Genomic DNA, 24,034 nt, shown 5'->3' on the forward strand with positions numbered 1-24,034 from the left:
AAATCCCTCATATATCTTGCACAACTGTACAAATAACACTTATGTCCATTTTAGGCATAGACATGGTTATCGTCACACTGGGTGCTATCAAAGATTTTATTTACAAAACAATTACTAAAATGCCTGTTGTCATATTTCCATTTATTTTTTTTCTTACCCATAGGGTAATAGGTCCACCATAATTGCTTGGTGCATTTTATAATACAGAAGAAAAAGCTATGTTAATAAAAACTAACAAAAACTCACAAATAGCTACAAATCTGACAGAAAATGTCTAAGAAAAATTGTCCCCAAAATACAATACATTTTTCCACGCATACACAGTACAGAATAAGTTCAAAGGCACAGCTTTGAATTTTGCTTTTGTAGACGTATATAGAATTATCACCATGTGAGGGAATCGAGAGAACATTTTCATACCTGTCAATAGGTAATTAAGTGAATAATCATGTTTGCATTGTCATTTTTTTATATAATTGCTTCATATCATCATATTTAACATATGTGGCTCTGAATCCAAAATCTTCCCAGTCCCAAGTCCCTTCTTACCTTGTCATTACTGACCAGAGAAGTTAGATTTTTCCAGATTGTGCAAACTTAACACAAATACATATATAATAAGAACAATAGTCAACTTAAGGCAGTGTGTAATTTAATGCTACATGTCTTCTCTTTTGTAAAGATCAAACTTACTGGATCAACAGAAAGGTGCATCAATATACAAAGTTAGGTGTAAACTGAAGCCTACAGCAACACTTGTCTTTTTAAGGAACCAGATAGAGAAACTGATATGAATAAGTGATGACTCTGCAGAATGGTTTTTAAGAAATGCATTAATATCTTAAAAGAAGAATAGATGACAGAGTTTTGCTGAGAGTGAATTTCCTGTCTTTAATTCAAATTATAAATAGGTCTTGTTCCAGTACTTTTTTGTAAGACTCATGAACATTTGTCAATAAGAGAGGGGGGCAAAAATGGCTCACTCAAACTGACAGCACACAGGGTTGGCCGACATGCCAGAATTAAAGAAGGCACAGATTGGCCCAAAAACTGGTCTAGAACAGCACAGAAATCTTTTTCGGCTACAGGAACGTTCAGTCGTACCAGTCTGCAATCTGCCCACATTATGATCTACGTTTATCTGCCTGGGGTCTTTTCCATCTTCACCTCCCTTGAAGAACATCCATGAAAAGTCCCACATATCATGAAGTTTTTGTGACTCTTTTAAGTATGTGGGCTTAGTTGATAGCAGTCATTTTCATTTAGCCCAGCCTGTGGTGGCTTCCCCATTGATGTAGGCAAAGCCGGGAAAGTGTTGCATGTGCTCGTATTCAGAATTTCTGCGTGTCGTCAAGGGGGTGTACATGTCACTAGAATTTCCATATCTTGTGGAGTGCATGGATGAGCTTGTGTAGCAGGAGTTTGCAGCTGGGACCTCCGGCCAGCGAGGAGTCACCGGTGTGGGATGCAGCCTGGGAGTACTGCTCATCAAACAGGGCTCCATTCTTGATGTTGGGCCATTGAAAGGGTACTACAGTTAAAAACACAAACAAACCAAACAAACAAACAAAAGAAACACACAAAGCAACAAACAAACAAATAAAAACAAATGAAATCATTATTTGCCACATACTTAATTTTAAAATACGGGCTGGCGGTGTCACAATTCTGTGTTTAACAAAGCCAAAATCATATGAAGTAGCTTTCTAACAACAAGACATCATATTGAAGGTGGAATATCAGATAACTAGTGTCTACAGTAAAAATTTCAGGGAAAGCCTTGCAAAGGATTCACTGCTTTTAAATATTGAATTAATTTATCAAAGTGGTAGGCACTGGCAGCTGTATCTGGGAGCAGAAAAATAAATCAAATTAATTTAATCTTTTTCTCCCACTTCTAGTTGAAAACTTGTTATTTACTAAAAATCAGAGTATAAAATGTCCTAACTCTTACTAACTCAACTCAGTTTCAAGGGAGGGAAGCAAAAGAATCTTTGTTACTGGAAAGGGGTCTTCTCCTTTAAATGTTCACAAGACAACCTCCCAGTTCCTACAGAAAAACAGTACAGTCCGGCCTCAGAGCGAGCAGCTAATTGGAGAACTTATGAAAAGAGGCAGGCAGAAGAAGAATCTCTCTATTCCCCAGCTATCTGCAGTGAGAGTTGGAAACTAGAAATCAAATATGTTTGAGAAATGGCTTCAACTAAGCAGAAGATGTGCCAAGGAGAGGACAGACAGGAAAACAGCAAACAGCTTTTGCCCTCTATAGCCAGCAGCAACAGAAAGTAAATTGTGCTTATGAGTGCTCGCTTAACATGTATTTATCTTGTTGCTGGTCCTGCAGGAGCAGATTGTCTGTGTGTTGTGTCTAAGAAATGGCTTTCCCCGTTTTGTCCCCCTATTACCCATCTGCATCACAGAGATGGCTAGGATCCCTGTTCGCCTCAACCAGCCATGTATCTTCAGAGCTTCTACATTTTACATCTTTATGCCTTCTCTGCAAAAAGGTGTCACAATTTAAAATTTCGTTGTCTTAGGTTGTTTGACATTTTAGTATTTGTTTAACTAGAAAGCTGTCACCAAAATAGAACTATAGTAGGACTATCACCTTTTCTGATGCTTACAAGCCTTTCAAGCTGCATACCAAAGCTTTATAAGGCCAAGGACTGTAAAACCCCTTCCCCGTATTTTGGAGTCTCATGGAGAGAAGAGCAGCTGTAGCTGCTCCTAAGAGGGAGGCGTCAGTGATTCCCAAAGGGTCTCATTACATTACTCCACTGCCGGGTGGGCCCAGGGTTAATCAGTTGCATAAGCAACTGTTGCATAAGCCCCAGGCGACTACAGCGATGTCCCCGTGAGGAGTTTGTGCTGTCTCCCTTCAGACCGCAGCCAGGAAGGCAGCCCTGCCTTGGCAAACCTATTCGAACAGTTCACAAGCCCCAGGCAGCTCAAAACCACACGCTGGCCACTCCTAATTAGAGAGGAGAAAAAGGCAGACTATTTTTGACCAACATACTGTAGGTAGTGATTTAGCATATTCCTCCGTGTCCTGGGGAGAGAGGCCAGTTGGCAAATGAGAGGGAAGACATCAAAGCTGTATGATGATGCATTATTTAGCATGTACTTCTCATTGCCACAGAGGCTGGATTTACCTGTGCAATCAGCTGCTGGAACAGTGTTAAAGGGCAGCATCACACTGGAATGTCAATGCTTCAACTGGTACTGGTGATACAGCTATCAGAATAAACTGTATTGGCAACACCGACAGCACCATCTCAATTTCCATCTTCACCTCATAGAAAGGCTTTTCAGCAGGAAAGTTCAGCAGAGCTTACACACTGAGCACATAAAGCTTATACTTCTTTGCAGAAGAATCAAGTTTTCAGACCTGTTGGCTTTCCAAAAGCTTTTGCTGGAGATGAGAACTTCCAGTGACTGGCAACAACGAAACTCAAGCTTTGAAGTGTTAACTGAGGTGATTTGAGTTTAGTATCCCAGTTAACTTCTTTAACTCATTTATTAAGGACAAGGTACTCTCTCAAAAGACAACCAACCTGCAAACACTTTAAGTAAACACAAGAGGTTCCAGTGATACCTTGGAGTTTTGATTTTTTAATTTTTGTAGATCTTAGAAGTAGTTATGTAGATTTTAAAGTAACAGCATATTATCCCTTTACCCTTTAACACACCAGCTACACATAGTAAACCCTGTTACCCATTCCCATATCAATTCCCCTAAATTCCATCAGTCTGTTTAGTCTCTTTTTCAAGGTAGAATTGTAGAGAACATCCTAACCCTAAGGAAGAAGATATAGCCATAGACGCAACAACCTTCAGACCTAGGACTCTGGAAGGCCTCCAAGAACATTACGTGCTCTGAGGAAAATGAAGATGAAGAAGAGGGGGTCCCAAAATGCCCCCAGACCCAATTCCCAAGAGGTGTGGTGGGGGCAGAACCTGGGTGGTGACTGGACGGGGATTGGGTGAAAATCATTATAAAAACTGTGAATGTTTGTATTCGGGAGCGCATTGGGGGTATTCTGGAAAGCCTGGGGGCTCAGTAAAGCCTTTGCATCCTTATCTTATCTCCTACCTAATTTGGCTTGTAGTCTTTTTTTCCCCACAGCCATTTAGGCAACACAGAAAAAGTTGAACAATTTCCATATTTTTAATGTTTGGGGGATTAGGTAATAGATTAAGGATGCTGCTTTCCTGGTCTGCACTGGCAATACACAGAAGTCACTTTAGTGCCAGTGCCTGCTGACTAAAGAAAGCTTTTACCACAATGAATATAGAGGAAACAAGTTGTTTTGTGATTCACTATAACTTCAGAGTTGAATTCATCTCCCATAACTTTAGTTATCAGAAAGTCAGGCATCTAATAAAAGTGAGTCACCTATGCACTGTCTACAGCAACTAGAAGAATTTATCAAGTCTCAAGATAAATATTTAATATGAAAGATGAACAGTCCTCAGAGGATGGCTCTTTGCTTCCTCCTGCTACATGATATAATCCACTATTGCATTAATAGGTAAGTCCTTTGAAGAAAAGTCACCTTTACATAGTTGTCAAATCCATAAATTGTTTTTCCTGGCTGATCAGAAATGTCCCGTTAATGACTGAGTGATCTTTGAGACAGTAAGAGTCAGGACTCGGATCGATGACTGGGACAAAATCACACCACATAAATAATGCATTTTTAACTTTCGGTTTTCTGTCTGTTACCTGTGCAGATGCAAAATGTGGGCAAAGCTAAAAACTTTTTTCTTTGTCTTCAGACCAATTATTTTGGCCTTTGCCTTTATTATCCATTGATCTGTACCGGAAGTCACTGTAGATTCTTGTATTAAAAAATACAACAATATTAACCTAGACTTCTGCCATAATACACCAACGATTATCTCTTGTCTTCTTTCCAATGAGGTAATTGATCTACTTTGTTGTTAACTGTAATGGAAGCCCATACCATCCCGACTCACTGTAATTTTCCTTTGAGGTTGTGACGCTGAGTTTGTGACTTACAACAGGGGAATTACTTGCTTTCATATCCTTTACAAATGCCAAGAGAAAGCTCTGTCTTCCGCTGGGACAATTTGCTACTTGATAATTTGTAGACTGCAAAATCTATGGGCAAGAGGAAGAAAATGAACTCTGGGAATACTGAGGTGGGTTTCCTTATTGTACACGGCATTATGTGGGTAAGCCACATCATGTCTCTTTGGTAGTTTGGAACCACAAAACCCAGACCACTGGGGAAATGAAATCTTGGCTCCCAGAATGAACTTCAGGATACACTGGAAAAGAAAGATATTCCTCCTCCTGTCTGCAGCCAAGAGGCCATGCTAAGGCTTACTAAGAACGCAGGGCAGTGGCTGTGCATGAGGGGCCAGGAGACAGTGTGCTGCTTTTCCTTTTCATCCAGCGCACCCGATGCAGCTGTGTTTATGAATGTGTCATGAATGTAGAAAGAATAATTGCTTGAAAATAACATGGACTCTAAATATCTAGTATTTTACAATAAATTCTGTTATGACTGAATGCGAGATGGAAAGTTTTGTAACGGTAGGTCAGCTAATCGCAAATGAGTCAGTGACTTCTTTTTCCCTACAGTGAAGAGACTATTGAAAGACAATATTTTTAAAGTACTCATTTGCCCCTGCCTGACTATTAACTCACCCAATGAAGCATCTATTCAGCCTTGTTGGAGTGTCCAAAGCATAGCCATCTGGGCGGATGCCTGCCCATGCTGCCTGAATCACCTTTCACACTCTACATCCGGTTTAATGAAGAGTGCTTAAGCATGCTGAACTCAAAACACTGGGGCCTAGTGATCTTTGCCAGATATAAAAGCGACATTTGTTGGAGGGCTCTTGACAGGAAATTACCATTTTCTGGGTTAACTCACACTTGTTGCAACTGCTGCGTTTAGACAGACAAGAAGCCCTTTAACTCTGGGAGACTTTGAGCAGATTATTGTTTAGGCCTTTCCCAAAAAAGTAAAATTAATTCAATTCCTTTTAGTATTATTTTAGAAAATATGATGATAAATATGTCCTCCCATATACTGAAGGCTGAGTTTCTACAGTCTGAGAATGGAGAATAATCTCTTTATCCTTATCCTCAACTCACCAAAAAATTATGAGTGAAGGTGAAAGGTGTCTCTGTCCAAACAGCAAAATATTTTCCTTATGAATGTGTCTCTGACTTTACATTGCATTAGCTCACACTTTTGCTGAATGCTGTAAATTAATGTTGTATGTTAGCCACTACTTTAGGGCTTGAAAATAACGCATACCAGAGGCTGCACCAATTGTGAAGAGCTGGCCATAAATTAAGTTCATAAAAATACGTTTAAAATCTCATAAAATGACATAATCTAAACTACTGGTTGTGTCTTTATAACCCTTAAGTTGACCCTTTTCTCCATATATTGAACCTTATTGACTCTCTTAAATAGGTTGGGTGAAACTTCCAAGTCCATCTGTGTGATTTTGTTGCTTTTGGGAGTGGCATTTGGAGCCCTAAGAAAATGCTATTTGTAATTATTTAAAGAGAAGTTAAGACATCTGTTTCCTGTTGCATTCAATACATAATTACTTCAATTACATGCTAACAATCTCAAGTCCGTTACGAAGTTATAGAGTTTGGAACAATGACTCTTCTTGCATGGGTGGGATTTGGACAGTATTTTTGTCTTTCTGTCATTACCAGCTGTTTGATGACAGAGTGGTTAATGGGAAGGGTTTATTATTCTTACTGCATTGCTGTAGTCATGGGTTTATAATGTGTATGTGCTGGGGAGTTAAGAACTTTTTCCTCTCTCTCTTTTTTTTTTTTTTTTTCCTGAAGTAGATGGGCCAGAACAACAGGAATGGACACTGAAGCGTGGTCTCTGGAAGAGGATTTCTTGGCCTGCCCATTGTAACAAAAAACAGTTACCACTGTCTCCCAGTACTGCTCCTATGTAAATCCTGCTGCAGAGGCATATGAGGGGAAATGAAGACACGGTTGAGTAGAATTGTGGCATACAATATTTTACAGGGAAACAGAGTGGTGCTGTATGCTACATGCTGCTGCACCCCTGGGAAGTTATGTGAGACCACTGCAGTCTACAGAGCAGTTTGGGAGAGTCAGAGTATCCTAAATCCCTTTAACTATGGTCCAATTAGCGTGCCCTGGGCCTCTGAGTAGTACAGACCCAACCTACTGCATAACACCAGTCTGTACTACTGCAGCACTTTCCAGACTGTGGAAGCAAACTATGGTCTTCATAAATACCGGGGGAAAAAGCCCAAAAAGCCACCTTGTCTTTAAGGTACAAACTGCATCTCAAGGAACAAAAAGAGAAACATTGTAATGCTCCTTCTATGGCTCTCTGTTGAGTACCTACACCTGAGACAGGCCATTTGGAGGTGGTTGTCCCATTTTTGGAAGTGGCAAAGGAGAAAAGGTAAAATGAGGTCGTGTTTAGTGCAGCAGACCTAGGTGGCTGATTTGGCTGCTTCTTGACTGAGTCCCTTCTATCTACTCTGAAATCAGGTTTGCACAGAAAGGGTGGAGGGGAGCTCCAGCTCCATCAGGCTCCCTGCTCAGCACAACTGAGAGAACAGGATGTTTACACACTCCTCAGACACGCCCGCCCTGCAGTGCACATGGAGCCCTTACATAACTCCTGTGTGTCTGTCACAACAGAAACTAAACAGATGGTAACTCTTAACTCTGGAAAAGAGGTGACAGGAAGGAGGTGAGAGCAATAATACAGATCTGTAATGTCTTGAATGGCAAGAGTAGATAAATAGGGAACTAGTATTCCCTATTCCAAGTCACCCCAAAAACCCTTAGGATGCCCAATTCAGTCATAACAGACTTAAAATTAACAAGAGGATGTATGTTTTGTGCAAACAAGTCTCTATGTACAAAACAGCTCAAAGACAGGGTAATGGAGAGTGGTTTGCTACAAAATACATCAGTCCAGCTGCTGCTTCCCACTCAGGATGTCCCTAGGCCAGCTCTTGCCAAACACAGCATAGCTGTGCCAGTGAAAGAATCGCTTTCTACTTACCCTACTTCTATGAGTTTTCCTCCACACATTCTAGTAATTGCTAGAGAGAAGACCTGGATAAATGGACCTCAGTATGATTCACTACAGCTACACATTAGAGTATTTAAAGAAGATATTGCATGTTTGCTGTTTTTCATGCTGCTTGCACAGTGATGCACATTCATATGATGTATGTCTCTGTGTTACCAGATATATTAAAATGTACACTGATGCAGATTTCTCTAGTTATACTTCAGACTAAAAGTGCAAGCCTTGAAGTCTTCAAAGAAAAATTACTGCAGCATGAGTTACTTTGTGTTTAAGGAAAAGGTAGAATGATATGAATTGAAATATTTATGAATAGCCTGAAAGAGGATTAAGACTTGACCAGCCAGTGTGAATCCTGCAGACAAAAGCTGTGCTCAGAAGCCAGTCAAGCCTACATTGTGGAGGTGGATTAGGTGGTGACATTGGGAAGGGGTTACCTTTGAAGGAGGTACCTCTCTGCTAAAGTCAACATAGGTTGATCAGACTGCTCAGAGGCTTTTAGACAGAGTTGTTGCCTATTTTCTACCTTGGCATCTGGTACCTAAAACTGCAGAGGCAGAGAACTGATGAAATACAGCATTGGTATAGATGTGTTTATGTACAGACATCAAATGATCCCCTTCTATACAATGATGGAGTATCATCATTGTATGCACTTCTGCACTATGGCTTACAGAATTAGGCAGTAACAGATCAATCTGTAAATCGTTTTCATTTGCGTGTCAGGCTCCTGGCCAGTAAGCCAAGACAAGCAATGAGCAATCAGGCCTGGAATTACAAGGAAGGAACTGTTCTGAGAACTATTCAGATGCTGATGAAAGAAAAAAAAAAATTCAGATTAAGACCAAGGTTTGAACAGACTGTTTCTGTCACCAAAAGAGTCTTAGCCATCAGTGGAGATTAGTCAGCCTATACTGCCAGACCCCCACCTGCATTTTTTGAGAGCTGCACATAGTAAAAGCTGTGTGACTTCTTCTCCAACACAGCCTCACTCTAAAGTTTCCAACAACAAAACCGAAAACCTCAAAGTAGTTGATAAAACCCGGAGTATGTCACTCTCTTCCACAGAAAGAGCTTGGACATGGTGTTCTTCAAGACCAAATGAGTAGTTTATAGCAGGCAGCCTAAAATCCACCTCAATTACATGTTGCCTGTTTTGACTCAGTCCCCTTCTGGGACAAGGTCTCTCCCTGAACCCATGTTTGCAGAGAAGAATTTACACCCTCCGCACACATTTATTTTTTTCTTTGGAGTTAAGCCCTAGACACTATCCTAAAGAGAATGATAGACTAAAGTTGAGCCAGAGTTCTATATTTGGCCTGAATGTAGATTATAACAAAGAGTTCTTTTCAAGAGTCATGGTCAATGCCTCCTCTTCTCAACTGATTATACTACCACCAGCTATACACATTGCAACTCCTCTGGCCTCAGTATAGTGGCAGCTCTTGATATATTCATTGTAAATTTAGCTTCCTGTATTTTTATTTTGCAACATCATGAGTCCTACTGCAATTCCTTGCACCAAGTTCCACTCAGAAAGACCACTAGAAAAGGAGTTGTTCCCTAGCAGCTTATGAAGGACATCTTATGAACTTTTTTTTGGTAAAAAGTAGCTAATAAAGGACTTATTATCAGGGCGGGAATTTTACAGAAACTAACTTAGCTTTTTAAGGACTGTCAGCAAATTTTATATCACACCATCAGACTTTTAGATCGTTTTTTGAAAGTAAGGTTTCAGTTTGTAGCTCCTGTCAGTACAGAACAAGCACATTGACAGGGTTTTGGTAGCTGTGTCCTGCTGTGCAATTCTGTCTCAGTTTACAAGCAGCATGAGAAAGAACATGTTAAATACAAACTGAAATAATTTTCCTCTTGAGTGTGATCAGTAAAGCATAGCTGTTCTTCATATGTTGAGGACAGTTCAAGGACTAGCAAGAGAGGAAGAAATGATGTATGATCTGACATCTGCACTTGTAGAGACAGCCTACTACAATATGAAAAATATCTACCTGATTTCAGTGTATGTTACTGTTTGCATGCAACATGTTAACCAGGATATGAGTAAACTGAAAATGTGTTGATCTTGATTTGCTTTAGTTATTTGTTTAGATAACAGGGTAAGGCCTGTACTGAAAAATGAAGGAATACAAACCTATCACAGGACTCTGTACTTAAATGTCCACTCACTCTTCTAATTGAAGATACAGCATCTGCAAATCCCCTTAAAAAACTACTCCTCATGTAGTCCAATAGACAGGGTACTACACATGGGTGGGAAGTTGTGGCTCATCCCTTCCATAAACTAAGGAGCCATTGCTGAGCTGGTCCAAATGAGCGTGTTGGGTTTGTGCAGGACAATCTTCCTAGCAGATCTTATAAATCTTTAAGGAGTTGAATACCATTATTCTTATCTTACAGCTAGGGAAAACAAAGCATAAAAAGGAGATCTGACCACTCTAAGATTACTTGGCAGACTAAGAACAAAGACCAGAACGAGAAGCAGGTTTCATTTGCTCTAGTTCAAAGCATTACCAAATTCACATCTTTGCATCTGGTATGAAACTGTTCCAGTCCAATGCTGATAGTTGAGCCTGGCAGCCCCTAATATACTTGTAAAAATTTCCAGTAGATAAAGCTTAAGTGGTGCCATGTGGGTGGAGTATCCTAATGCTTTCACCCCCTCCCTGTATCTGCCTTCTGCAAATCTTCCAGCTGAGAGCCCAGAGAGCAGCTGCCTATACCATGAAAGCACCAGCTGCATGAGGAACTAAAGCCCTCCTACAGTGGCACTACTTTTGAACTATTGCCAGATCTCATCTTCACACTTAATCTGTGCTGGTTCCTACTGGCTCAGTTTTGCGAAGTGAAAGAGTTACTGACATAATTTCTCAGCATTATAGTAGGAGACTGTAGCATACGGATTAAACAAAACCTCTGCAGTGGTGTATTGAAGTTGTTCAAACTATTTGCAGAACTCACTAATTTGGCCAATTCCTAAACATGGATATTCTCAAAAGCAGAGACCCCAGAAGATTCTACTACATCCTCTACATCTTCAGTTGTATGAAAACACTTTCATTTCTTCTTAAGAACCTCTTCCTGCTCCCAACATCTAAGAGTCATACAGCTAGTTATATTAATTTTTGCTTTAACTACTCCTTAAAATAGAAACACTTTCCATGATCCACACTGCTGGATTTTAAGGTTAGTACTTTATATTCACAGTCTAAGTCTACTTCTGCTCTCCACCAAAATGAAAAAATATCTAGGTAACATAAGAAAATAAAAAACTTAGGAGCCTTTTAGGCTGACGACAGCTTATTGATTCAGACAGCTTATAGGCTGATAAATCTACAAACATAGATTTACTTTAAATGTTATAAGTATCAACAAGTAATAATTGCAACTTACCTGTGAAGAGCTTCTGTGGTAAGGTGAGTAGTGAAGTGGTCCAGAAATAGCAGAATCATGTGGTAAGGATGGATACTGACTCTGCATTGGATGGGGATGCTGATTGCTGTAGCTACCATAGTTGTAACTTCCTGTGTATCTAAAATACATTAAAAAACACTTCTAATATGCACAATAATTGTATTCCAACTAATAATTCCAGAACTTTTATGAAACACACAGCTGCAGTTTTTTTGAATAGGAGGATGATATTTTAAATCTTTTTTAAAAAGACATTTCCCAGCTCAGATGGGAAGCAGATGCCACTTAGTGAAACTACGTGTCTAACACAACAACAGAGAGACTCAGCATGTTTCTGTGACTAATTTTAAACTGAAGACTCAGTTGTGCACTTTCTAAGGAGAAAGCACCTTTCCCTTCTATTGTTAGTTCAGTGCCATGTAAATTGCTATCCAGGCTGAGGAAGTATGGTAAGCTTTGACTTAAAGAACTATACCGAGTTCAGCTATCTCCTTGCATTGTGGTCAGATATTCCTTTTCTGGGAGGCAGAGAGGTGTGTTAGTTTGAATCTGAAACATACAACGCACAGCTTCAGCACAACCAACTCAATAAGAGAGCGGGATGTGAGGCTGGAGAACTTGTCTACTTTCTTTTCTGATTCCCAGCCTCCTGTCTAGGAACAGCCAGGGCAAAGGAAGGAGCACTTTCTGTAGTTATAGGAAACTGTAGGGTCAGTGTTTGTTGGCCCCCATTATTTAGACCATTCATTAGCAAAAGGTGCGTGGACACTTTCTGCAATTTCCCCATCTCTGTGTAGCCATGAGAACATTTGATCTTCGCTGACTTTCAGAAAAGTTGATTCACCTAGACTAAAATGTTTCCTTAAGTCACCATAATCAATCAAACACCAGAGGCAAGAGATTCCTTTAGGAACAATGAATTCTCACATATTTACACACATATGTATTATATACATACTGCCTTACTGTGGTCTGTTCCAATTCTTGCATCCTGTCAGCTCCTGAACCTCCCTGCTGCTCTATTTCTGTCTCCACCAAACAGTAAAATTGCTGGATAAGAGAGGTGTTCCATTAACTCCATATTCAGATTTTTAGCAGTAAGGACTTACCAGTGACTTTCAAACAGGTATCTAAACCTAACCACATCCAAGAGGGAAGAAGATGCACGGTTGAAATTAGTCTCCTGCTACCTTCCAAACAGTATAGAATCTTCCACACTTGGAAAACACTTCTACAAGGTTAATGAGTATGCAGTGAGACCGAGGAACTCAGTGAAGCCTTCTGAATCTCTTGCATCATGGCAGCACCTGGGCATTTGCTAATCTTGCTATATGCCTGGCCTTTTTCCATCAATTAGTTTGTGATTGTTTCTCTTTAGTTACAGATATCTATGAGTTATACACTCAGATGTGGATGGCACAGAAGTGTTGCTTGATGAAAAAAACACTGAGAGACTGAGTGTCTGAAGTATTTCAATATCAAATAATATTACATACATTTATAATTATTTATATATATACTTATTTTAATTTTAAATTTGTTATTATTTTAATTGAGAGCCTTGAGCAAATTTTGGTGATGGATATAGGATTATAATATAGTGAAAATGTTAACAACAGTCATTGAATCATTAAGTTTGGAAGGGACTTGTGGAGTTTGTTTAGTCTAACCCCTCTGCTCAAAGCAGGGTCAGCTAGAGCAGGCTGCCCAGGATTGTGTCTGGATGGAGTTCATACATCAGCAAGAATGGAGACTCCATAGCCTTTCTAACATGCTCCAATGTTTGATCACACAGTAAAATAAGTTTTTTGTTTGTTTATGTTTAAACAGAATTTCTTGTATTTCTATTATGCCCATTGTCTCTTGGCCTGTCATTAAATACCACTAAGAAGAGTCTGTCTCCATCTTCCTTACACACTCCAGCAGGTATTTATACTCATTGATAAGATCCTCCTTGAGCCTTCTGTGCCTGATGCTAAATAATCTGTTTTCTTAGCCTCTCTTGCTATGGCAGATAGTTCAGTCCCATAATCATCCAAGTGGCCCTTTTCTGGACTTACTCCAGTGTGCCTATGTCTGTCTTGTACTGGGGTGCACAGAATTGGATCCAGATGTGGTCTCAGCAGTGCTGACCAGAGGAGAAGGATCACCTCTCCTGAGATGTGGGTTGTTCTTTATACATGTCTAGCTTTTGGGATAAAACGTGGCACAGGAAAATAGAAATCAGAAGAAATCTATTGAAGCCTTCTGTTTTAGAAAATATCCTCCAGGCTTACTGTGGTTTTAAATAGAATTAAATGAGATTATAAAACTAAGACATAATATAATTATACAACAGCAACAACAGCCAAAGAATTATGATACCAACATCTCTGCAACACAGACTTATTGCATCAAGAAATAGCTTTCACTGTACTTAAAGAAAAGAAACCTGAGTTCATCCAAAACCTACAAAAAACCTCCAAAACAAAACAAATCCCAAGCCACTGGAAAGTGAACTTACCCATGTTCTTCTCTGTGGGGATAAACAGGTATCCGGTGTGTGACAGATGAAGAGGGTACATGTGGACTTCTCATGCAGGGCAACTGCTGGGAATTTTCAGCAGGTGACCCAGCAGCTGTTGTCACAGTGTAGGTGAGTGACCATGTGTAGGATTGCATAGCCCCTGCAGACAAACAGGTGTTAAAGGAGCACAGTTAACATGGACTGCCATCCACAGAGGTGTCATTCTTTGAGACAATTATAGGAAAACAACTTCACAGGCAATCATAATGGAAAGTGCATCAACCAAAGTGAACAAACCAGTCATATCTCAGGCATAAGTAAAAATACATTTCAATCATTTGGAGTGTGCAAAGATCCAGAAGTATGAAAGGTATATGGGGTGGCTTGCACTGTGAACTTTCAGTGTGGTGTTGAAATAATTTTTCAGAAAAAAACCCTGGGATGGGACTTAGAAGAACACCAGTGTTAAGATTTCTCAGGCATGATACACCAGACCCTGAGGTCTCTCTCACATGAAGTGGGCTGCCTGGACTGAGGCAGGAGGTATGATCAGAACAATGAAGGATTAGGAAAAAAAATGGGTGTTGGGCAAATAAATTTCTTTAATCCTTTTGCAGTTTGTACCTGTTCTACCTAACCAGGTACCAGCCCTTGTAGTGGCAACACTTCAAAGATCTCCAAATTATAATAAGTGTATAGACAGAAATTGCCTAGCCTTTTCCTTCCTGTAAATAATATTTTTTTTTTTTTCTTTCCTTTTTTTTTTTTTTTTTTTTTTTTTTTTTTTGTGGTGGCAGCAGGGACTGGCCTTAATTTCTTTTTTCATGTAGAGAGTTTGTGGGAAGAGCAAAGAGCAAAGAAGTGGGTTTTCCATTTTGCTTAGAAGGTGCTGAGTTTTTTAATCATCCTGATTCCTTCCAGGCAGGAACTCCAGTTTCATGAGCCAGCTGCTGAGAAACCTTTGTCCTTTGCACACACCCCTTTCACTCAGGAGGTTGACAGATCCATTGTTCCAGTATAACATAGCTCTTGCTGGAGGTCATGACCATACTGGCTGAGATTACCCTGCAAATGAGGACCAGAACACTGAATTTAGCCCGATGGGAACATAAGTTTGGGGGTCTCTAGGCACTCTTGATTCTTTTTCATCAGCTAAAAGGAATTGCAGGAGGTGACTCGTTTGGTTTTGGTTTTTTTTTCTAGTATGGATTCTAGGACTTCCTGTAGTATCAAAGGGCCTAATTCAGAGGGGGAAGTGATTATTCTACCAGGTCTGTGCCCACTCCATGGCTTTGCAGAATGGAAAGCCTATCTCAGTTGTCCATAATTTTCCTCAGCTACGTGTGATTCTATTTGGCAAAATCAGTCAAATTTTCTTTTTTTTTAATGGGAAATGCTTAATTCTGGGACTGAATGAAGGCATTCTGAGCTTCACAAGGTAAGTCCAGCTTGAAATACTTCAGCAGAGTATGATTCAGTGCTCTTATAATAGACATCCTTGGATGTACTATGGCCAAGGGTAATTGTGATAGGTCTGCTTTCACCTGCCTGCATTTTCTGCCACTGACTCTTGAATTTTCAGTCTTTCACGTCCTTCCATGGCAGAGGACCATTGAGATCCCTGAGACCAAAGAGAACCCAGCCCATGACTGTTGCTGTGGATATAAGCAGTCATGGTTCCTTGAGCTGAAGAAAATGTTTAAGGAAGCCTGCCTTTGCTAAAAAAGTTTATGTAGAAGGGGCCAAAACTGCTTATGTGGTCACCAAATAGCTTCATTTGAAAACAAGAGAAAAACTGTTTTGAAATTATCAACAACTTGTCTACAAAATATTTTTATGAAACATTTCAATTTCAAAAGGTCAACATATTTTCCGAGTGTTATCTTCCAAAAAAAAAAGTTGAAACTTTGTTTCAAAACAGGCCTAAATTCAAAAGGCAAAACAAAGAGAAAAAGAAGAAGGAGAACAAAGATGGTGAAAAGACCCAAATACTTATTTTTAGGAAACATTATTTTTTGAGAGTTTTTTTTCACTTTTTTTTCACTTTGCCATAAACCACAATTTTACTTTGACCAGATTTTATTTTTTCCCAGAAAGAAATCGGCCATTAATCCAAAAATCTCATGACCTTCCTACCTCTAGCATTAAGCAGTAAGAAAAGGGCCAAAAGATCCTTTGCATTTTATCTAATATTGTATCTAATATGCCTGCGTCCCAGTCCTCTATGATTAATTTCCTCAGCTGGTCGCAGAATTGAACTCCAGGAGATGAAGTTTCTTTTAGATACGACTGAACCCAACTGAACTGCTTTTTTGAAATAAGCAAAAACAATAGTGATTGAGCAACAGTTTGCTCTGCTTTGTGTTCTGAACATGCAGGATTTGATTAAAATAGGGAAATTCATTTATTATCACTCCTTTTTCTTTTTTCCTTAAAAAAAAAAAAAGTGATTTTGAGGATACTAACTGAGAGGCCATCTGACCTTCAGGGGAGCCAAATACAAATGGAACTGTTCTTAGTCCAACAACAGCCCTGTTGTTAGTGGTGCCATCACGTACACCAGCGCAGAAAAACCCCAGAAGTTGCTTCATGGTGCTGCATTTATTATCTGCTTAATGCTGGAGTAAATGACCATGAAGGCACAAGTGAGACCCTCACAGCATTTTGTATTATGTCTGATAGTAAGCAGTACTGTCAGCCTCAAGCAATCAGAAATCTGGAGTCAGACCCCCATTCTGTCCTCACACAACAAACAGATTACCTTACCTATCAGCTTTAGAAAAACACAGGCCCTTCCATTTGAAGGGAAGAATTGCCTTTTGAAGTTGGAGCCCTTGACTTTTACACTCTGCAGCTATGAGAACTGAACTCTGATTGCTGGACAAGAGCTGATGTTCTGAAATACTCATGCAAGTCCAGGAGCTAAAGCTTTATGAAAAAACCCCCAGAAATTTGTTCTACTCATACACACAAATATGAGAGGTGGTAGCTCTGTGCAAGTACTCCCAGACCTGTAACATCTACCCTAGACTTGGAAAAACAGTGACACTTAATGACCACTGCTGATCTGAAGACTTACTTTAAGCATATATTTTTTGAAACTGAACAGTAAACTCCATAGTTTAATAAAATGTTAGAAACTACTTACAATTCAGAGTTAATTCTGTGCTACATAAAAATGATTGCATTGGTAAATGAGTAATAAAAGCTTTTAGAGGGGCTTTAAGAGAGAATAGTCAGCCATACCGGTATCACTTTTATTACAATATTGTTGCAGTTTGAACAATCATTAATCTGGCCTTTGTGATTTAGAAAGGAGGGAGACTAATTAGCCTTTTAAACGTCTAGTGACCTAACAAAAAGTTTTAAACAAAATGTTAGTGGTGCTTTGCCAGATGTTCTATCACAGAAGGCGATACACAGCATTTACCTTTCTTTTGCTCAGTAACATGTAATTGCAACTGTTTAACTTGCTGGTTTTGCACTGACCACTGACTGAAGGCAAAGAGGTTAAAATGCAAGTTTAATAGTTAACTTTTATTGCTGATTCCAAAAGCAAGAAAGAGTTAATGATGCCTTAAATTGGGGAACTGAGAGCTAATGGTAATCCATGGAACTAATTCTCAAGATGTGCAAAGTATTTGCAGAGTTTTACATTTACCTCATAAAAGACACATATGAAAATCAATACTTTAAAATACACCTTTCCAGAACAGAGGTTCCAGTCCCAAAATATTCTTTGTCTTAATGCCACAGATCTGTATATAAAATAGTTTTAGTATATGCAATGCATCTTCAGAACTCCTATTTTAAAGTAAAGCAATTTCCTATATCTGACACACAGTTGTTATTTCATATTACTTTATGTGAATGAACAATGCATTCCATGGTGTAATGGTTAGCAAACTAAGGAGGTGATCAGTCCATCTGCACGATGAGCACAGGAAACAAAGGTATTATTAATTGCCCAAATTAAGAACAAGACATATTCATATTTAATCTTAAGCAGACCACTACTTGCATGAACAAATTTGGCCTGTGCTAGGCAAAAATGATTTTCACACTCACAGAAGTGAGACTGCACCAGGCAGCCAGAGTAAAATCCAATTCAACCAAACAAAAGGTTTTAAAACAACCTAAAAATAATCAGAAATAGTTTTCTTGCCTAAAAGTTCTAATGTGGGAAAAGCTACATCAGGTTCTACTGCCTGTACTGTGGGGGAGTAGGTTCTTCCACAATTGCCCCCAAACCATCTTGTTTCTGGCTTGAGACTTCACACTAGCAGACCTCAGCATTACCAGGACATACCAACACACATCTGTAAGTAAAAATCAGGTTTAAAACCCTCTGAGCAACCTGTATGTACATAAATGGGACATTTATGTCGCGTGGGACCCAGTGAGAGGCATCCCAGTCTCCTGAGGAAATTGGCTGATGGAGTTGCCAAGCCACTCTCCATGTTATTTGAAAAGTCATGGCAGTCAGGTGAAGTCCCAGGTGACTGAAAAAGGGGGAAAACTGTACCTATCTTTAAAAAGGGTAGAAAGGAGGACTCTGAGAACTACTGACTTGTCAGCCTCACCTCTGTACCTGGCAAGATCATGGAACACATCCTCCTGGGAGCTATGCTAAGACACGTAGAGGACAGGGAGGAGATCTGGGCCAACCAGCACAACGTCACCAAGGGCAAGCCCTGCATGACCACTCTAGTGACCTTCTGTGATGGAGTGCCTGTATCAATGGAGAAGGGAAATGTTACAGACATCATTTATCTTTCTGTAAAGCCTTTGGCATGGTCCCCCACAGCATCCTTCTCTCTAAATTGGAGAGAGATGGATTTGATAAGTGGACTGCTATGTGGATAAGAAAGTGGTTGGACAATTGCATCTAGAGGGTAGTGATCAACAGTTCTGAGTCCTGATGGACCTCAGGGACACGTGGTGTCCGTCAGGGTCCTTACTGGGAACAACGTTATTTAAAATCTTAATGACATAGATGAAGGGATTGAGTGCACCCTCAACAAATTTGCAGATGACTCCAAGTTAGGTGGTGCAGTTGACACACCTGAAGGATGGGATGCCATCCAGAGGGACATGGACAAGCTCAAGAAATGGGCCCACGGGATTCTCATGAGATTTAACAAGACCATGTGCAATGTGCTTCAGCTGGGTTGGGGCAAACATCAGCATCAACACAGGCTGCGGGATGAACAGATGGAGAGCAGTCCTGCTGAGAAGGACTTGGGGGTGCTGGTGGATGAGAGGCTGGACATGACCTGGTAATGTGTGCTCACAGCCCAGAAAGCCAACTGTATCCTGGGCTGCATCAAAAGCAGTGTGGGCTGCAGGGTGAGGGAGGTGATTCTGCACCTCTGCTCTGCTCTGGTGAGACCCCACCTGGGGCTCTGCATCCAGTTCTGGGGTTCCCAGCATGGGAAGGACATTGACCTGCTGGAGCAAGTCCAGAGGAGGGTCACCAAGATGATTAGAGGAGTGGAGCACCTCTCCAGTGAGGAGAGGCTGAGAGAACTGGATTTGTTCAGCCTGGAAAAGAGAAGGCTTCAGGGTCACCTAATTGTGAAGTTCCAGTACCCAAAGTGAGCCTACAAGGAAGATGGAGAGAGACTGTTTACAAAGGCATGGAGTGACAGGACAAGGGGAAATGGCTTCAAACCGAAAGACAGTAGGTTTAAATTACATATTAGGAAAAAATTCTTTACTGTGAGGGTAATGAGGCACCAGAACATCTTGCCCAGAGAAGTTGTGGATGCCCCATCCATGGAAATGTTAAAGGCCAGGCTAGATGGAGCTCTGTGCAAGCTGGTCTACTAGAAGGTATCCCTGCCCATGGCAGGGAGGTTGGAACTAGGTGATCTTTAAGGTCCCTTCCAACCCAAACCATTCTATGATTCAATAAAAAAATTAGAGGGAGAGAATAAATCAGGCTCTAATAAAATAATGGACGAGATGAAAAATAAAAGAAATTGTAATGTTTGTATGAAGCCATTCCTTTGCATTACTGGTGGGACTCAGAGGGGATACAGAAAATTTACAGTTCCCAGACCTGTCTAGATTTGTACCTAAGTCAAGTATGCCAAAGGTGGAAGCTCAGATAGCTGACAGAAAGTCCATTATATAAATAAGGAATAAGCTTTGGGTTACCTGTTATGCAATAATCAGATAGATTTATGGTATCTGCAGTCTTAAAACAAGTCCCTCAAGTCTCCATTCCTGTCAATGGCCCTGGAGAGCACACAGTTTTCTTCTTTTCAGTCTTTTACTTCTGGGCACAGCCCTGTATCATACTAAGTTCTGGCTCTAACATCACAACAATCACACTGGACCACAATACCTACAGATCAAACTATCTGCAAAATCAATGTTTCAACAACAGTCAGAGGTATACACCATCTCCACTGCTGCCTGACCTAAACCTGTGTGATCACCAGCCATTTCTGTGAATCATTTGTCTCTTGTCTAACTGTCTTGGACTTAATACTATCGCATTTCCCTCCTAAAAATGTATTGTCTCCGGCAGTGAGAAAACCTTAAGTTGTGATGTAGGGACAAATGTTTTTAAATCTCTTTCCACCACAACTATGCATTGTGCTTCCCTGTGGCGCCTTGGAAAACATGAAAAATATTTTCCAGAAAGATTTATTAGTTCTCCAACCATTGCCAAATTCTCTAGTGTGGTAAATCATCACTTTATGACATTCTTTCAAGAAGATTTTGTAACTTTTCTAGTACATCACAAAAGCGATAGTTTCCACACTCTGATTATACACCCTTTTCACTGAGGAGCAGCAAAGCTGGAATTTCACTGCCTGAAATGCTTTCTGAAAGCTTCTTTCCTTGAATTAAGAAAACACACTCTTTTGTTCATACACGCAGATTGTCCTGCCCACATCCAAAAGGTAATGAGTTTTACATCAGGGTACAGGGGACGATGGCCATTTATACAACCCAAACAAGAAGCTAGTTTTATGCTTATTGTTTTCTGTCAATCCTAATCACAAATTTAAGACAACCTTTAAGTGCAGATTTTTTTAATCCAAGGGCCCACCAGAATACAACAACCTCATGAGTTGCCATAATAGAGTACAAAAATGAAAAATAGGCTTCAAACATGTAATTCCTAGTCTCTAACATTGACAGATGAAATTTATCAGCAATATGTAAAACATTCCCAAGAGAAACTTGCACAGCTATTTAAACATATTTGGGTGTGAAATGAGTTGAATGATACCCATCTCTCACTTTACCCTCTAAGGATTCCTGAATCAGTATTGAATTGGGATTTTGAAAATCTCACAAAACTTAAAATATATGGCACATTTCCTTCAAGTGCATAAAAACATCTGAACATCATATCTTTTTCCTGATAGACTGCACATCATGGCTGGATACAGTGAGAACAGATTTCTGGTTTAGGAAGACTTCTCATGTCTTGCAAACCAGCACATCATCTTCTCAGGCTCAGTATCAGGTCACCAAGTGCAAAAGCCACCTTCAAGCAGATTTAGTTGCCTAAACCTACCTACCTGTAGTAGCTGTAATGCCACCATACTCTGGGGACTGATTGCTGATGGGTGATGGGGCAGAGGGCACTTCCACTGAGGTGGCAGATTTAGCGGGGGAGAACGGCGCTGGGGAGGGAGTTGGAGGAGCTGCTTCACTCAGAATAATTTCTTCTCGTATTTCTGCTGCAGAAAGAGACAGAAATCATAAAACAGAGCTAAAGGTAGACTCAGGGAATACTGAGAAACTAAAAAAAAAATAAATAAATTAACGCAAGCAGTTGAGTTCCATAGATTGTATTTCAAGAAATACATAGCAGAACCACAAATCTTTGAAAAAAGTACTTATGTAACATTCAGCATTACAACCTTCAGTGTACCTTCATAAAACCTCTTAAAGGAAAGTACTACTATTGTATGGATAGGAAACTTATGCACTGACAGCTTAAGGCTTATACTCCTGTAATGTACTACTACGTATCTAAAATTAGGAGTCCACTCTGAGTTAGGCACTCTTACACCTTCTAGAGACCTGGGAAAGAAACAGGAATCTCCAGGAATATTGGAATCTCGAGGGGATTCCAGAGGTTTTTGATAATGATCCTCTTTATTGACTAAAGATGACATCCTGGATGGTTTTAGCTGCTAAAGGTATGTGGAAAATATACAAGGATAAGCAACTTGTTTGTTAAAAACCCAAGAGGCTATGGCATGGCAATGAATTAAATTCAAGTCTTTCACCACATAGAAGATATTACTCTAACCACTGAAATGTTCCTCTTCCCATAAATCTACAAGGTGACAAATTAAGCCACAGCTAAAATGGAAAATGAAGCTTTCCAAAGGTGACAGGGAGGTTTAACTGACCAAATTTAGTGGGAGATTCAAGGAGGGATTATCACTGAGGACCCCTCATTGAAAGGGATTGCCCAGAGTAGAAATACTAAAGGCAGTCTCTGCTTGCTTCTGTTCTGGCAAGGCAGTGTAGAGTGGAGCAGGACACAGAGTCTCCTTCTGTACAGGCACTCAGAACATAAGTGTATCAGAAAAATAGCTTTGGGGTATTGTCTTTTCTCACTTCTGATATCTCTCCCTCTTATTTAGACTGGTAAAAAAAATCCCCTGATATCAGTGAGTTTATTAACACTTGGTCCACTGAAATGCAATGGTCAATTATACAGATTAACTAAGGTAAAAGTTTCAGTACAAAAATTTCTTAGTGAAACATCAACTGAGTGCTTAGGAATGGGATTTCAGACATCCAGAGTGACATTGGGAAGCAGGCAGGTCTCTTCCAGAATGTATTAACCAGGGATGCCTCCCAAATGATTTATTTCACATCATGATAGAACTGAAAACCACCTTGCTCCTAGACAAGCCTCAGTGGGTCAGATAAGGATAAAGAAATGTCCTCACATAGAAAATAGAGAAACCAATGGAATAAAACAACAAATGAGGAATGAAAGAACAAACTCACCTGTGCTTCCTTCTCCTTTCATTGCCCTCATTAGGTCATTAGCTTTCTCCTGACAATGGAGTGATTCTAGCAGGTACAATACGTAATCATCAAACATCAAGTGAATAAGGTGAAACGACCCTGGTAACAAAGTGAAAAAAACGAAAAAGCCATTGACTGTCTCAATACACTCATTAAATCAATTATTATGGTGCTCAACACAAACTCTGTATGTTACTGCCACTGAAGTATCTCCTTTACTGGAGGCAGGAGAGGTCAAAATAAAACTGGTGAGTAGTAAACTGTGTCCATTCCTGGATTTATACAGGCTTCTACAACCAATTGTGGTCTAGGGTGCAAGAAAGCCACCTAACTGAGAGCTGGGACTTGATGGCTTTTTCTTCTCCTACATTAGCATTGAATGTCAACTTTGACATTTGCACTAGAGTGGAATGGTTTCCTTTTATCTAAAGGATCAGGTAGAATTATCTGTCAGCCGTAGAATCCCAAACTGGCTGCCTTAGCAACACATCCTGGTATGAATTTTCTGAACTACCTGTGCCAAAAAAATAAGAGACTAATCAATAGGAAGGTAGAAAGAACCTTTCAAATCTCCTGATGGTATCTCCCCAGTGCAGTACCAGCCAAACATAGAGACAATAGCAGCAACTGTAGATATCTCAGAGGAAAAGATTTGTGCCAAAGCTTTGCTCTGTCACGCTTCTTCTACTGAAAAGTTCTACACTACCTTTTCCTAATTATCAGCTTGAATCATAGCAGCACAACATTTGGCCTGTTTCTGTTCTTAACTATGGAGACGCCCTTGACACTACTGCCTCTTAACTGCCATTACAGGAATGTGAAAAACTTAAGGACAAAAGGAATTAAGGGAAGAATACATGCAAAAGAATATGTGGGGTATGGAGTCAAAAAAGTGCTTTAAAAATCAGTAATAAAAGGAGATTATGTGGATAGCTATCTGCCACAGACCCTCAAGTAAGATTTGAGTACAGATGGAGAGCTTGCTTCA

At 40.0% G+C, this 24,034-nt stretch overlaps 1 protein-coding gene across 3 annotated transcripts in view; it reads right to left on the reverse strand.

Annotated features, from left to right (window-relative positions):
* RFX4 (regulatory factor X4) overlaps window positions 1-24,034 on the reverse strand; it is a 91,523-nt gene continuing 67,489 nt past the window's right edge. For 2 of the 3 annotated variants that reach the window (XM_050324657.1, XM_050324659.1), the window contains exons 14-18: window positions 23,026-23,145; window positions 21,573-21,734; window positions 14,026-14,188; window positions 11,502-11,640; window positions 1-1,531 (exon numbers count right to left, since the gene is read on the reverse strand). In XM_050324657.1, the coding sequence (XP_050180614.1) occupies window positions 1,259-1,531; window positions 11,502-11,640; window positions 14,026-14,188; window positions 21,573-21,734; window positions 23,026-23,145 (857 nt within the window). In that variant the 3' untranslated portion in view covers window positions 1-1,258. The remainder of the gene's footprint in view (window positions 1,532-11,501; window positions 11,641-14,025; window positions 14,189-21,572; window positions 21,735-23,025; window positions 23,146-24,034) is intronic. The other variant, XM_050324658.1, reaches the window with a different exon arrangement.

Source organism: Myiozetetes cayanensis, unplaced genomic scaffold (assembly GCF_022539395.1).
Source record: "Myiozetetes cayanensis isolate MyiCay16 unplaced genomic scaffold, myiCay2020 scf3, whole genome shotgun sequence".
Lineage (NCBI taxonomy): Eukaryota > Metazoa > Chordata > Aves > Passeriformes > Tyrannidae > Myiozetetes > Myiozetetes cayanensis.